The following is a 16,714-nucleotide window of genomic DNA, read 5'->3' on the forward strand; positions in this document are numbered from 1 at the left end:
ACATCTAGGGCACAGTTGCAACCCCAATGGACACCGCCAGCCAAAAAGAATCCAATCTTGTGCGTATGAGGGCACGTATGCACCAGAGTGGAATCCCATTCGGACAATCCATTTGAAGCAGCAGCAGTACTTTTGTTGTGAACAAAATAAAACAAAAAGTAGAAAAAACAGCCAAGCAGCTCCAGCCTCGGCCCCTGGCCAGGACCGTGGCACTGGCCATAGCCCCGCACTATGGCTTGGGGTGGGGTGGGGTGTGTGTGGGCAGGGGTAAGGGCGGGGTCGCGAGATAAAAAGTTTGGGAACCACTGCTTTAGTGGGATTTGAAGACAGTCTGCTAATCTTTTCATGCAGTCCTAGAAGATCTTAATATCATCAGTGAAGCAGCACAGTAGTGGCATTACTCCGTTGTCTGGAGAAGACGACGACTTTACAGATGGAGGTGAGATTTCCTCAGCCTGAGATTCTTTCCCTTCCTGTATATGGTCTGGTATCAGAGAAGTGTGTGACACCAATGTGTGCAGTACTGGAGGGCAGTTTGTAAGTGCTGGTGTCTGGTATGGTATTGGTGGGTGCTGGTGCTTTCTTTAGGCATCCAATGCAGCTGGTCGTGCTAGTGGCCCCATGGGTCCAGTAACTGCATGGGGGAGGCGATAATGAAGAGACACCAATGATAATCATAATCTCTGGGCCTGTGATATTTAGGAGGTCCCCTAAGATCCTCTTCATGAAAGGGACTCGAGTGGGAAAGGTAGAATGGTCCTGGGATGGATCCCTGTACCAAGATCTCTAAGTCTAATGAATCTTTTCCAGAGCTAAGGAGGGGAGCCTCTGATGTCCTAACCAGTACCAAAGGCTGGAGACATGAGCAAATCTAAATTTGTTGCTTTTGCAGCAGTACCAGCACAGTGGCACTGGTAGACCTTCCCCGTATTGGCGACTCAGGTTCATCAGAGATAATGAGATCCTCTGAAAAGAGGAACCTGGAAGAAGATGGACGACTCTCATAGTTTTCACACAAAGTTTGGGTCAGTATTGCCTGGTGAGATGAAGGTTGTTGTGGTACCAATATGACTGTGGTACCATCTCCCCTTTAAGAAATAGAGAGAGAGGCCACTACTGGGGTATGAATGTGTCTTGCAGCAGGGATTTGGAGCAATCAAATTTTTGAATTGCTCCGCTCCAGCTCCGCTCTGGCACCAATCGTGACTGCTCCAGCTCCGCTCTGCACTCCGACTCAAATTAATTTTTAACTAAATAAAAAAGTGCATACTGTAATTTTGAAAAAACATTATTTTTATTCAGACTTTTAAAACAATTTAAATGTCATCAACAATGATACAAACTAGAATCATTCATAATTCATTCTGTAAAAAATTATTGTAGCAATCAAGTCATCTTTCATAGCCTGCCACAAATCATTTAAAATTAACTTTAAAGATGAAAACAGTCGCTCTATACTAGCTTGAGTTGTTGGCATGCTCAAACCAATTCTACAGGCAGGCTGAATGTGATGTGGGTAGCTATGAATGGCCTCAAAAACAGACTTAACTTTTAGCCTAACAATAGGCTCCATCACCTCACAATGTTCCCAAAAGTTTCTCTCGAATAATGCTTCATTACAATTATGAATCGCAGAAACTCGCTGGCGTCTTTCCTGTTTATCCAATTCCTTTTCGAAGGCGTCATCTTCTGAAGAATTGGCGCTTGAATTATCTCCATTTCCCTGTGATGGCTGAAGACGTCTCAGAGATGGAAGTTCGAACAAGTTCAGAGTGGAGACGGAAGTTTGAGAACAGCCTGCTATTACTGAAGCATGTGAACTTTCCGAAACCGCAAATTCGATTGTTGATGACTCCTTTTGTTGTGTTTCGTTTTCTTCAACCTCTTTCGCCAAGTTCAAATGTAGCAATAGATTTTGTTTTTCGAGTCATCAAGCAATATCAAGGAGCCCTTCCTTTGCCTTTGGTATTTCCCTTGAGGTAAGAAGAATCCAATACAGTGGGTCAACATGAACTCCAGCAAGGAAATGATTATTGTCAAAAAGCTTCTCTTCGTGTTTCGGCATGGAGGACAGAATTTCTTCTGCAATTTGTCCACTCTTTTCTTGCAAGAATTTTGACAGTTTTCGCCATTCCTGCATTAAAACTCCTGGGGTTACATCGACAGCTTGAAGATTCACAGTTTGGTTTGGCTTTGCCAAGAGGTCTCACAGGTTCTTCACTTCGTCCCATTCAGCTTTTGTTAAATTGAGTTCTCTTGTTCTAGCAGCAACCACTTGTTCACAGTAAGATTGAAAAACGAGAAGCCGATCAATCATCGTAGCTGTTGAACCCCAGTGAGTCACAGTATCCAGTGATCGAGTTACCTCTTGTAGATGAAGCAGAACACTTCCAATACTTGGGGTTCGTAGTTTGAGAACGACTTGTCGAATTTTTGCCAGTAATTTCTTCGCATGTTCTTTGTTCAGTCCATCCCAGATTGCCAACTGAAGAGTGTGAATTCCACACCTTGTCAGTTGGACTTTTGAGTCGTCCTCATGAAGCCAAGTTGGAAGTATGAGGCTAGGGTCATTAACCCATTGCGCAGCAGCATCCATGTTGAGTTTGATTTCATCCATTCCTTTAGTTCCTTCATCAGACAAAATAGCTTCAGTACTGTCCATATCCCTGTTCTCAGAGGTAGAAATGGTTTCATTGTCCTCCCTGAAATTTTTGACAGCACACATCATGTTTGCTGCATTGTCAACGCAGATGCTCTGTACTTGCATTTCACTGATCCCAAATTTTTCTAAAATAGCTTTTACTTGACTTTTCACGTACGAAGAATGGTGACGCCCTTCAGTGTTGATTATGTCCAAGGTTTTTACCGCAGCTTTATCTTTTCCTTCTTCGTAGTACTGAGCATTGACTGCAAGGAAATTTCTGTTTCCATGGGTTGCCGCATCCATTTTCAGGTAGCACAATTTTTGCTCCAAAGCTTTCTTGAGCTCTTCATGACCAGACTCAGCTGAGCTGACAACTAAATGACAAACCGCATCATGCCTCATTGAAACGCCAAGCTGCCGACCCATTTCACCTGCAATTTTTTTGAATCCTTTGTTCTTTAGCCTAAAGGTAGTGAGCAGTGTTGAACTCAAGCAAACCATTTCCATCAGCCTTTCATGGAAATTATTGGCATCTATGGTGACTGTAACCTTTGAGGACTTCAAATATGAGTCAAGTTTTGTTTGCTCAATTTTGGGTTTCTTTTCAGATGAAGCTCTACAAAAAAAATCTTGTCCAGGAGTTTTCAAAGAGCCAGATAAATGTCATTTAGCCGCGTCAGCTTTCTGTTTTGCCTCATCTTCCTGGACCTTTTTTATAACCAGAGCCGCATAGTTTTCAGGATGGTTACATTTTACATGCCACCAAAGGTTGAAACTTTTCATGGCACTTGCTTCACTTGTCTTGCAGCTACATGGTTTGAGCTCGCCATTCACTTCCTTTGCCACCTTGCACGTTGCCGATTTCTTCTTTGCTTTTCCCCAAAGCCCCAATTTGGGCTTTTCAAATTCAAAAGTAAAGCTGTCGGTGAGATCCTTTTCCATAAATCGGCTATCAATCATGGGGGGCAGATTTGATTTTTTTTCTTGAAGCCATGGCCAAATCTTCTTGTGCTGCTACCACATCCAAATGTTTCTTGTTATGATCTTCGAAAAGCAATGAACAAAAGCATTACATTTTTTTATAACGTACCTGCTTGTGATATTTTAACCACTTAAGGTACTTCAAATTTATTTTGGATTTTCTGGACAAAAGTGATCACATTTTCTTTTTACACAAAATTATTATTAAAGTATATTAATATTTTAACATGTTTCTTGCAGTTTTAATGAAGTAAGAAGGATTTTAATATACATAATATAAATTTTTATTTATAAATTGCAAGTTAATTTTTCTCATGAAACTTTGTGGTAAAAATATTCAAAATATTTTCCAAGTTTTTAATTAATATCTCAAAAAGACTTTAATGTAGATATAGCAATGAAATTTGGTATTTGCCATAGCATTAGTATGTGCTATCGCTGTTCTACAACATCAATTGTTGGGAAGTAACGAGGCTACATGTTACAAGTTTGAAAATAAACTTTAATGGGAAAGCTTTCCTGTTAAAGTTTATTTCCAACATTCTATCATACAACATCATTCAAATAAAATTATTTAAACTACAGGTGTTGTGAACTGGGGGGACTGGGCCAATTTTATTTAATAATTTTTAAATCTTCGACTATTTAACAGAGCCGACCCTGGAATATGATTTAATGCTAAAACATGAATAAAAATGGTACTCTTCATTTATTTTGTATAATTGACCATTTCTGAGAAAACTGTTTTAAAATTTTAATCTGCTTAGATGCCTAGAATGGTACAAACAATTTTACTTGTTACTTATTTTTCAACTTTGGAACCGTACATTTTAAACATAATAATAAATAATAACCAAAAATTATTCACTTATTATGGAACATAATATTACTGCTCGTAGCCAGGGGCAGTCGATGACAAGCCTTTCTCGAAATATGAAATAAAAATGACCAACCGCCAGTTCGGTACGCCTATGGTTTAAATAATTTTGGATAATGTAATACGGTAGCACATACTAAAGCTAAGACACAGACAATTTAATTACTTTAATATTAAAGCGTTTTTGAGATATTAATCAGAAATTAACTTTTCATCACTTCCTTGAAGGGACTGTTGCTCCCTTAGGAAGAATTTTAGGACATGTGTTCACACAAACGTTTTTTTCTTAAAATGACCTAAGGATTCACCCCCAAAGTTGTGTTGGACATTTTCCAATCACTCTGGATATATCACAAAAATCACTCTTAATTTATGCAAAAATGTTTATTGTATATTTATATGCCTGCTGCACGCAACTTTTTCAGTAAATTTAAAATTACAAACAACGCTACCAAAAGACCGTTGAACAGATGACATATAAAATAAGTCCACCAGAGCGATATGGGAGCATGTACAAAAGAACAAATGTATCAGTAACGGGAGCCTGTGTGAGAAATGAGCATAAGTGGTTAATATTTCTGGCGATATCTTAATATATCCATAAACAAAAACATTATTTTTTTTGCAATATACCTGTTTGTGATATCTTAAACGTTGTGTCTTGCATCACACTTTTCCATAATCGCAGCACTCAGCGCGTCTCGTTGATCAACCCTTACAAAAGAAGTATCGACACATACTAATCTAACTAATCTATGCGAGTACGTACTCGCCTAACCTTGGCACAAGGGTGGGAGCAGTCTGCAGTGTTGCTGGATGTCTGATAATTATCTGATTCTTTAATAAAACATATCTCCAAAAGCTTTATAATTTTGTATCTGTACATTAAATCTTGATTTTGGCCAAAGTGAGAATAACTGTGACATATTACGTAAAGTGGTAAAGTAGATGTTAATATCAATTGTTATACAATCTGAAACTTTTTGGCACCTTTAGGACTTTCTTGCTAAATACCATTCATTCTGGATTGAAAATGAAAGAAAGAAAAAAAAAAAAAAAAAGGAGCAGTGGAACAGTCAAGATTTTCTGTGCTCTGGCTCTGCTCCAGCTCCGGGCAAAAACCTGCAGGTCCACTGCTCCGCGCTCCAGCACCGGGCTCCGCTCCAAAGCCCTGTCTTGCAGTGTCGCAAGGTGTCAGACGATGCCACTGTGAGTTGCTTTGGTGGTAGGTATGCCTGAACGGGGCTTCTTCCTCGATACCGATGCCTCCGTACCAGACTCGGTCAGAGCCTCTACAGTACTCTTAGAGGGATGAGAAGTCTCTGAAGAGTAGATCTTATGGGCTCATCTAACCCTTTTCTTCATTTCCTTTCTTGGAGAGAGATGTTTCCTCTTCTTTAGAGTTTTACGGTGCGGGGCTGAAGGCAAGGCAACAAACAGGACCAAGGTGGTCTATGATGTAGAGGCCAATGTACAGTGGGGCAAAGCAGACCCCTTCAGAGCTAGGGCGCATTCCATTAAAAGGAGGTTAAGTCTAGTCTCCCTTTCTTTCTTGGATTTGCCTTTGAAACCCTGACAAACTTTGTATTTAGAAGGGTTTGGGGAGCCCCCAAACATCACAGACAGCTGCAGTGTCCATCAGTGTGAGGAAAGGACCTGTAGCAAGTCTCATGTCTTAAATCCCGGGGTTCAGTGCCTAACAAATTGTGGACTGACACAAACAAAAGATCCAAGAAGATGAGGGTAAGGAGCCCTCCCACCTCCTCAACAGTGTTGGTGCCATGTGAAAATAAGTAATGAAAAGAAACTACAAATACAAACAAATAAATAAGGTAAAGAATTCACAAAGTGAAGGCAGGAAGCTGAATACAGCAGACAGAAGAACTTTCCATCTCAAGTAGCAGACAGTTGAGAAGGCATTGAGTAGGTAGGTAGGTTTGCACCTCTCTATAAGCCCTTGTTGGGAGCATGAGGCATAGTGTCTGCGGAGACACAGGCCCATTGACACTATTTTGCAGTCTCTGATTGAGAATGCATGGGCATGTGCACATCGTACAGTGGAGCACGTACCATCGTACCATAGAGACATGTACAAGAACAATCTTCTTCTCTGTAGTATGTGCCACCTTGAAAAGCCTCCTATAATATCTCTGCCTCATCAACTATCTAGATCATTTCATATCTCACACAAACACTTTTCCCCTTACCTAGACTTCTTTGTTTCCCTTCACCATTATTATTTAACACAATAAACTACTTCACGACCATTTAAATAAAAGACTAAAAAATAAACATATATAGAATTGCATTTGCATCATATAGCAGGACACTGAGTGAAGACATGAAAGGGGCAGGCACGGGGAAGAAGAGTCAACAGAAAATTCCTCTCTCACAGTCTATAACTTTCTTCACTTTTGCATGAAAGAGCATCATGACAGAATACACTTAGTAGTGTCAATAGGAAAACAGTCTAACAACTAGAGCTTCTGGGAATTGTGAATCAACTCCTAAGTAGGTACAACCAATCTGACTAGAAGAGTATAGGCAAGCAAACCAGCTTCCAAAGTTACATGTTTAAATGAGAAAAAAACAAACAATCATAACCCTTCTGCAGCTGATTCTACATAGCCTGCTCCCTCCATTCTCACAGTCCTTGAATTCATGTTGCCAGTGCAGGGTCACTACTGCTAGCTGGGCAAAGGCTTTTCAAAAATATCTGCTCCAAAGAGTCGAATATATGAACTAGGACACCTGATGGAAGAGAATGTCTTTCATGTGTCAAACCCAGACCACTCCTTCAGAGTGATACTGAATTCCAAGTCAGCTGGGAGATTAAAGTTTCAAAGAACTGCATTCAAATTGTCCTGTCATTTCCAAGGGCATTTCCATCACAGATAACTTTGTAAATAAGATTTTCATCCAGGTTTTCTTGAGTGTATCAAACCTCATTGGGCCTCCAGCATAAAGTCTGAAGCAAGAAGTATCCCTATGTATTTACAGCTGCTAAGAACCAAGACCAAATGAACACCATTTGGGAGATAGCTGTGCACATTTAAATGTCCACTTACTTGCTTAAGTGCTGGGGAACATGGAATGAGCTCTCCAATTCGGTTTATCCCAGCATTGATCTTCTTCTTTCGATGTCTCTCCACTAGGTAAAAAATAAAATGCATTGTCATTGGGCTACTCAGACCAACACACCAACTACACACCTGGCACCAATGTGTGCACTCATAAATGTATTACTTTATGCTTATCACAACCCCTACTAGGCAGTTTAGCACCAAGAATTAGCTCTAAAAAAACTCTTCAACTGTTGAGTTCTCACTCAATGGAGTTTGAGGGCTGTGACAGAGAAGGGGCTATTTTAAAAGGTGAGGATCATCAGAAACACTCTGTGAAAGCAGTGACATATATAACAACACTTCATATTTTTACAAAGCTTTTCAGCTGAGGGTTTCAAAGGTCGAATAAGCATCTCGAAGTTGGGTAGTAATCATTATTTCCATTTCACAGTTGGGCAAATTAATTGGCACACAGACGCACAAAGAACTAGTTGCAGAGTGCGGAATGAAACCCTGGTCTCCCACTCCAGTTCTCAGCCCCCAAACAAGAAATGGCTCTGATTTTCTAAGCTGAAGCACCAATTCTATATGCTGTTGGGTACAACAGAACACAGAGAACATGGTTCAGGCTTTGGGTGTGTGGAGCATCAACCATACATTTTTACCATCTTCTAGTTATGGTTACTGCAGGGTCTAGCTGTGAGTGGCAGTGAAGGACTCACCAAGAAAATATTTTATGAAAATGTTTCCACTTTATGGCTCTTTTGGGAGAAGAGAAGAAAAGCCTGAATTAGTTTTAGTCCCCTTGTGACATCGTTAGTCTCCGTGCAACACCTTAATCATGACAACTGTGGTTAAAAATTCACTAAGTGCAGCTATGCAAACTCACATGGCTTTTGAGCTTGACCTTTTCAAAGCTTATTAGCCTCTCCCCCCTCCCAATGCAATCAGATGCCTTCAAATGTTGTTCATCCACATGGTAGCATGGTTGAGCAGCTGCTTTTGCAGCTGATTCCGGAGATGTTTTGGTCTGTTACTCAGATCAAAGTTGACAATTGGAATAACAGCTTTTTTCCAAAGAGAGTGAATGAGTTGCTGACATGACATGTTCCACAGTTCTTTCAGCTGGCAAATCAACAACCAGAATCCACTCACATACCCAAGTGGCAGGCCAGCATGCCTCCATTTGGCAGGAATCAGCATCTGCTTACGTTTCTTATAACAGGCCACCTTACTGTGGAGGTGGGGGAGAAGAACAAGAACATATATGTAGGCAGGTTTAGCTACAGATATGCATATTTACTACAAGTGGAACAATGTATTAGTTCTACCACATCCATTTAAGATGAGTCAATTCACGTTTTTTAAAAAATTGCATTTATAGTTTCAGCATATCAGTAACTACTGACACAAGTCCATAGAGCATTTTTACAATTTGTATTACAGTAGTGGCTAAAGGTCTCCAGTCTGGGGCCAAATTATGCTAAAAAAAAATCCTGTACTAACAGATAGTAAGAGGCAGCCCCTGCCCTGAACAGCTTACAATCTAATCAGAGCAGACAAATGGTGGGAGAAAAAGTATTATTATTCTTATTTTACAGATGGGGAACTGAGGTACAGGGAGTCATAGGCACTAGTTCAGCAAGGTACTTAACCATGCGCCTAAGTTTAAACACATGAGTATTTCCATAAAGTACCTTGCTGAACTGGGACCTAAGTGACTTGCCCAAGGTCACACAGCACATCTGCAGCAGAGCTAAGCCCTGATCTCCTGAGTCCCAGTCCAATACCTTAACAAAAGACTATCCTTTATAAACAGTGAATGCAAAAAAAAGTAGATCCTCAAAGAGATAAAAGACCTATAAAATGAACAACAGATTACTGTAGATCAAAACGAACAGACTGATTTTCCATAGTATAATTTCTTATTCAGAAAGCAGATATTGCAGGCATATATTCTAGAAGCTATTTAATTATAATATAATATTAACTATGTACCTTATTGTGACACCCCGTGGGATACAACCTGAAACTGTGGGATCATTGTGACTCCTTAACTCTCCAGCCTGGGCTGTCTCTCACAATGCTTTGCTAATGACAAGCAGCAAACCCTTCCAGGTGCTGTGGTCACTCAATTAACAACATGCAGGGCCACACCCAGCTAAATTGCATGAATGCTCTCTAAGCCACTCAAGAAATATACATGGCGGAGACAACAGCAAATCCCCCCAGCTCTTAGCCTTGCAGCCCAGAAATGTACCATATTACACTGCTCAAAACTTTCCCTTGAACAGTGCAAGCTCATTAATTAGTTTGCCACTGCATCAGAGGATAGTGGACATGCACCAGGCTTTGTAATCTGAGCAGATTCCCCAGGCTGGAGAGTTAAGGAGTCACAATGATCCCTAGACAAACTCATTGGTAAAGATAAAACATTAAAATAAGAGTATTAACTACAGAAAGATAGATTTTACGTGTTAGGCATAGTGGTCAGAGTTGATTACATTAGAAATATCAGACCAAGCAAGATTTGAATCAAGCAATTTTTCTCATACTACTGGATATTGCAGGCAGAATTCAGTTCACAGTTCATGCTAGCTAGAAACCATTCTAGCTGGGACCATCCCTTCCCCCCAGTTCATGAAGGCTTCTCTTTTTCTTCCAAAAGATCTTATCTCCGGGTGTTGAGATGGGGGAAGAGAGAGGTGGTCTCATGATGCTACTGTTCATTATTTTATACTCTCAGTTCCTGTACCTGGAAAAATACTGACCTAAACATGGAGTCTAGCATCACATGTCCTGTAACCTTGCTCAGTCACGGAGGTAAACAATCCCCATTGTGTGGAGCTTGAGAAACTGTCTCTTATTGAATTGTAAATCTCTTGCTTACAATTCCCCTGCTGGTCAGTGGCTGGTGGTGGTCACTTAACACCAGCCTGGGTGTGGGCCACCTCCCTTGTTGCCACTGCAGAGCTAGTTGTGGGTGTCTCCTAGACTCACAACGTATTTCAATAATAGCCATATAGCAAAATCTCATAACTCCATATACAGTGATAATACATATAATTCAACAGGGTAGTAATGTTCAGCAGATCATGATTTCTCAAATGATACCTCACAAGACATACCTTGTACAAAACGACAGGTTTCAGAGTAGCAGCCGTGTTAGTCTGTATTCGCAAAAAGAAAAGGAGTACTTGTGGCACCTTAGAGACTTGTGCTCAAATAAAGCTTATGCTTTAAAGCTTACGTGCAAATAAATTTGTTAGTCTCTAAGGTGCCACAAGTACTCCTTTTCTTTTTACTGTAACGAGAGTGATCACTTAAGGTGAGATATTACCAGCAGGAGAGCGGGGGGACGGGGGGCTTTTGTAGTGAGAATCAAGGTGGGCCATTTCCAGCAATTGACAAGACCGTCTAAGGAACAGTGGGGGGTGGAATAAACATGGGGAAATAGTTTTACTTTGTGTAATGACCCATCCACATATCTATTCAGGGGACACCATCATTGGGCCTAATCACATCAGCCACATTATCAGAGGCTCGTTCACCTGCACATCCACCAATGTGATATATGCCATCATGTGCCAGCAATGCCCCTCTGCCATGTACCTTGGTCAAACTGGACAGTCTCTACGTGAAAGAATAAATGGACAGAAATCAGATGTCAAGAATTATAACATTCAAAAACCACTCGGAGAACACTTCACTCTCTTTGGTCACTCGATTACAGACCTAAAAGTGGCAATTCTTCAACAAAAAAACTTCAAAAAAAGACTCCAACGAGAGACTGCTGAATTGGAATTAATTTGCAAACTGGATACAATTAACTTAGGCTTGAATAGAGACTGGGAGTGGATGGGTCATTACACAAAGTAAAACTATTTCCCCATGTTTATTCCACACCCCACCGTTCCTCAGATGTTCTTGTCAACTGCTGAAAATGGCCCACCTTGTTTATCACTACAAAAGGTTCCCACCACCCCCACCCCGCTCTCCTGCTGGTAATATCTCACCTTAAGTGATCACTCTCGTTAGTGTGTATGGTAACACCCATTGTTTCATGTTCTCTATGTATATAAATCTCGCTACTATATTTTCCACTGAATGCATACGATGAAGTGAGCTGTAGCTCATGAAAGCTTATGCTCAAATAAATTTGTTAGTCTCTAAGGTGCCACAAGTACTTCTTTTCTTTTTGTACAAAACATATCATAATCATATCAGAGAGGTGAATACGGGGGTTCCAGGGTGCTATTTTGAGGTAGTGTCACACTTATCGTCTGTAACAATTTCACAACTTCAAAGAGCAAAGTCTATAAATGAATTAAAGGTTCATTAAATTACAGTACCAATGGGCTTGATAAATCATCTTCAGTATCAAGCTCACAGTATTCTTAGTAGTCAAATGCCTAGCTAGAACAGCTTTAGTTTCATTAAAACCTTAGAACAGAAAGTTCTCTGGAAGCAGGGGTTGCATCTCCTTCTGTGTGTGTACAACACCTTGCACAAGATGGCCCTACTTTTGACCAGAGCTTTTGGGTGCCACTATGATATAAATACCAAATTAATAATAAAAATAACAGATAACAAAGATAATAAACACTGTTGTTAAGACAAAGTTTAGATGGAAATAAAACAGGTTTAAACCTAAAGACATACTTGGCTCTTAGAAGCAATAACTTCTTTCTCCAAGCCAGTGTGCTTTTTGATACATAACAGTTCATTTTGAAAAAATATTAGCTCCCCCATCCCAGACCTGGCATATTAACCTTTCTCAATAAACAGGTGATAGTAAAGATCACTGTAAGTGTCAAGGATTTTGCTGAAAGAATTGCAAGATAGTCCTTATTTGGGATACAGGACAGCTTGATATTTTAAGTAGAAGATTAACTTCATTAACATAAAATTACTTAGGTCCTTCCACTCCAAGTCTTCAGGGACATCCAGAACACGCATAGTGCAGATATTGGTAAAAATTTTCGAAGACTGAAACTTTCCTATGAAACAATATATTGTCTAGTCTAGTTAGCACATCAAAAAGGATCATTTGGTGTTCTTTTATTTAGTCTTCACATCTATTTTTTCTTGATGTTTATTAATATTCTTTTCAGATGATTACCCTTCTCTCTCTCTGCATCGTACAACATTACAGATGATCAGTGAAATCCTGGCATCATTGTAGTCAATGAAAAAACACCCAATGACTTAGTGAGGCCAGGATTTTATTCAATAAATCTAATTTTAAACTCAAAATAATCAAAAAGGGCATCTAAACCTTGGAGCCCAAGAAAAATTTTTTAATCCTAAACTCAGAAGTAGCTATGGAAACTAAAGACTTGTACCAAGTTCTTTTTCAGTCAATTCAATACTTCATACACTGAAGAAGATAAGGCTAACCATTGGAGGCACTGGGAGGCAAGGGTGGGGGGGACTTCTCAATTTCAGCCCACCTGATCACAAACATATATGTTACTATAAACTTCTCTAAGGATTCCTCAACCTTATTTTTTTGCTTGTATTTGTAAATAAGTAAACTCTCTCACAGGAAAGGCACAGGAAAAAAGAAACAAAGATGGGGTGTCTTGAAATCAATGAGAATTAGGCACCTAGGCATTTCTGAAAATCGCAATAGGAACCAATGTGCATCTTTAGGCATCCAAATACCTTTCATATCTGGCCCAAGTGGTCTGATTCATCCCAGACTTAGGGCTTGTCTACACTACAAAATTAAGTGGACTTTATCTAATATGACCTCGAGCCCCCGAAATAATGAAGTCGATTGTGCGTGACAACACCATGCTCATTGTCTCGATGGAGTGTGTCCTCACTAGCAGTGCCTGCATTGATGCACAAAGCAGTGCATTGTGGGTATCTATCCCAAAGTGCAACTTGCCTCAGGGTATTTTGGGAAGTTTGTGCAATACCCCCTGGGACCAAAACATTGTCGCAGAGGAGAATGGGAACGCTGCGTCGGCATCCCATGATGCACTGTGCTCCCTCCCTCACAACAACGGCAAACAACCCAGTGGTTTTCGCGTCTTAAAACCGCCGCATGTACACCATAACCCCAGAAGCATGGAGCCTGCTCAGCTGTGCACTCTTGCTGTCAGCATCTCAAACACCTCATGCCTTCTCCTGCAGTATTTCCAGAACCAAAGTACGGTCCGCCGTGCAGAACATAGCAATGTCCTGCAAGCAGCCCTCCTGCAAGCCATTGGAAAAAACAATTCACCATTACTGATGGCAGTCACAGAGCAGCTGCACTCTGTTGAGCACCGTTTCTGGTCCCATGAAACAAGCACTGACTGGTGGGACCACATCATTTTGCAGGTATGGGATGACGAGTAGTGGCTGCAGAACTTCTGAAAGTGGAAGGCCACCTTCCAGGCACTTTGTGCAGAGCTTTCCCCTGCTCTGCAGCTCAACAACACAAAAATGAGAGCTGCTCTGACAATGAAGAAGCGAGTGGGGATCGCTACTTGGAAGCTTGCAACGCCAGACAGTTACCGATCAGCGGTGAATCAATTTGGAGTACGTAAATCTACCATGGGAGCTGCTGGGCTCCAAGTGTGCAGGGCCATTAATTGACTTCTGCTATGAAGGGTAGTGAGTCTGGGAAATGTGCAGGACATAGTGGATGGTTTTGCTGCGAGGGTTCCCTAATTGCGGTGGGTTACAGATGGCATGCATATCCCCATCTTGGCACCAGACCACCTTGCCAAAGAGTACATGAACCAAAAGGGATACTTTTCAATGGTGTTGCAAGCGCTGGTGGATCACAGGGGGCATTTCCCCAACACCAATGTAGGATGGTTGGGAAAGGTTCATGATGCACACATCTTTAGGAATGCGGGTCTGTTCAAAAAGCTGCAATCCAGAACTTTCTTTCCAGACCACAAAATTAACATTGACGACGTTGAGATGCCTATAGTTATCCTGGGGGACCCAGTCTACCCCTTGCTCCCATGGCTCATGAAGCCATACATCAGTTGTCTGGACAGCAGTAAGGAACGGTTCAATTATAGGCTCAGCAAGTGCAGAATGGTGGTTGAATGTGCCTTTGGTCACTTGAAAGGGCGCTGGAGCAGTCTGCTAACAAGGTTGGACCTTAGTGAGGAGAAAGTCCCCATGGTTATAGCTGCCTGCTGTGTGCTCCATAATATTTGTGAAAAAAAGGGGGAAAATTTTCCACAGGGCTGGGCAGATGAGACCTGCACTGCTACAGACTAGGGACCGAGCGGCTAGGCAGCAGTTCTGTAGAAAAGGACCTAGGGGTTACAGTGGACGAGACGCTGGATATGAGTCAACAGTGTGCCCTTGTTGCCAAGAAGGCTAATGGCATTTTGGACTGTATAAGTAGGAGCATTGTTAGCAGATCGAGGGATGTGATCATTCCCCTCTATTCGACATTGGTGAGGCCTCATCTGGAGTAGTGTCCAGTTTTGGGCCTCACACTACCAGAAGGATGTGGAAAAATTGGGAAGAGTCCAGTGAAGGGCAATAAAAATGATTAGGGGGCTGGAGCACATGATTTATGAGGAGAGGCTGAGCAAACTGGGATTATTTAGTCTGCAGAAGAGAAAAATGAGGGGGGATTTGATAGCTGCTTTCAACTACCTGAAAGGGGGTTCCAAAGAGGATGGATCTAGACTGTTCTCAGTGGTACCAGATGATAGAACAAGGAGTAATGGTCTCAAGTTGCAGTGGGGGAGGTTTAGGTTGGATCTTAGGAAAAACTTTTTCACTAGGAGGGTGGTGAAGCATTGGAATGGGTTACCTAGGGAGGTGGTGGTGGAATCTCCTTCCTTAGAGGATTTTAAGGTCAGGCTTGACAAAGCCTTGGCTGGGATGATTTAGTTGGGGATTGGTCCTGCTTTGAGCAGGTGGTTGGACTAGATGACCTCCTGAGGTCCCTTCCAACCCTGATATTCTATGGTTCTATGAGATCACATGGCAGCCATTTTTGAGCAGCCAGATACCAGGGAAATAAGAAGAGCACTGCAAGACGTGCTGCGTATCTGCAAGACTGTTTCAGTAATGAGTCACAGTAATGTGAGCTGCTTGTCCTCATTGTGCTTTCCCAAACCTTCACCTGGCTTGTATCACTGTCCCCGTAAAGCAAACCCCCCTGCTTCTACTCAATAAAGAACTTTTATTCCTCAAATCCATTTACTTTATTTAACAAACATAAGTAAAGAGGGAGAGCTGAAAGAAAAGGTAACCTTGGGGAAAAGGGGTTGTAAAGTTGGAATGGGAGAAACATTTTCATCTGTGTAACATAACACCACAGTCCAGACCATGAAAGGTCTGTGAATAGGCACCTTCTGCTCCTTGTACCCTTCCCCTGCCACGAGTTAAGTGAAAGGGATAATGGACTTTTCGCCCACACCTCATGGAATGCTTATGGGAGGGTGATTCTGCGCCAGGCGATGCTGGCTGGCTGTCCACCAGCGTCTGCAGAGGGACTCTACCCTCCTGCTTCTGTTCCTGCAGTTCAACCCAACGCCTCAACATGTCTGCTTGGTCCCTCATAATCCAAAGCATCTCATCCTGTGCTGCATGCTCTCGCTCATTGGAAGCTTTCCTGCTCTCCATGTCCATGTCTAACTTCTCGGACAGTGAAATCCTCCCTGTTCTCAGCTCTGCGTCAGTTGTCCCGGAGGCGTTCATTATCTTGGTGAACATATACTCCTGCATTCTTTGTCCTCTTCTAATCAGCGAAAGTCTGCTTTCAGGTGTTGATGACCCGCTGAAGGACACAATTCCAGCTGTCAGTCAGGGAAAAAATTAAAGGAGCCATTGTACATGAATAAAATGTTTCCATAGCAAGGCCATTTTCATAAAAAACAAACAAACAAAAAAACCCCACCCTTATTACACTAGGTGCAAGCCATAACAATCAGAATCCATAACCGTTCACTGTGCTGTTTTGCTGCTCCAGCCATGGTGAGTAGGCCCCCCCAGGATCTCTCATGTGGTGCCCCAGTCCCCTATCAGCCACTTTAAACTACTTGCCAACCCATGCTGAGCATTGTAAAGTCACATTAGCGGTTGTGTGGTTTGGCAATCCGGAATGGGGGTGGGGTGGGGTCTACATGACCTTTTTTCCCCCATGTAAGAGCACTTTTAATGAGAACTTCCCCC

General features: G+C 41.6%; 1 protein-coding gene across 1 annotated transcript in view; it reads right to left on the reverse strand.

Annotated features, from left to right (window-relative positions):
- Window positions 1-16,714, reverse strand: part of USF3 (upstream transcription factor family member 3) — a 98,789-nt gene that overhangs the window by 20,426 nt on the left and 61,649 nt on the right. The window contains exon 5 of the mRNA XM_084609988.1: window positions 7,571-7,653. Within this exon, the coding sequence (XP_084466114.1) occupies window positions 7,571-7,653 (83 nt within the window). The remainder of the gene's footprint in view (window positions 1-7,570; window positions 7,654-16,714) is intronic.

Source organism: Lepidochelys olivacea, assembly GCF_965140295.1.
Source record: "Lepidochelys olivacea isolate rLepOli2 genome assembly, chromosome: 1".
NCBI classification, from domain to species: Eukaryota; Metazoa; Chordata; order Testudines; family Cheloniidae; genus Lepidochelys; species Lepidochelys olivacea.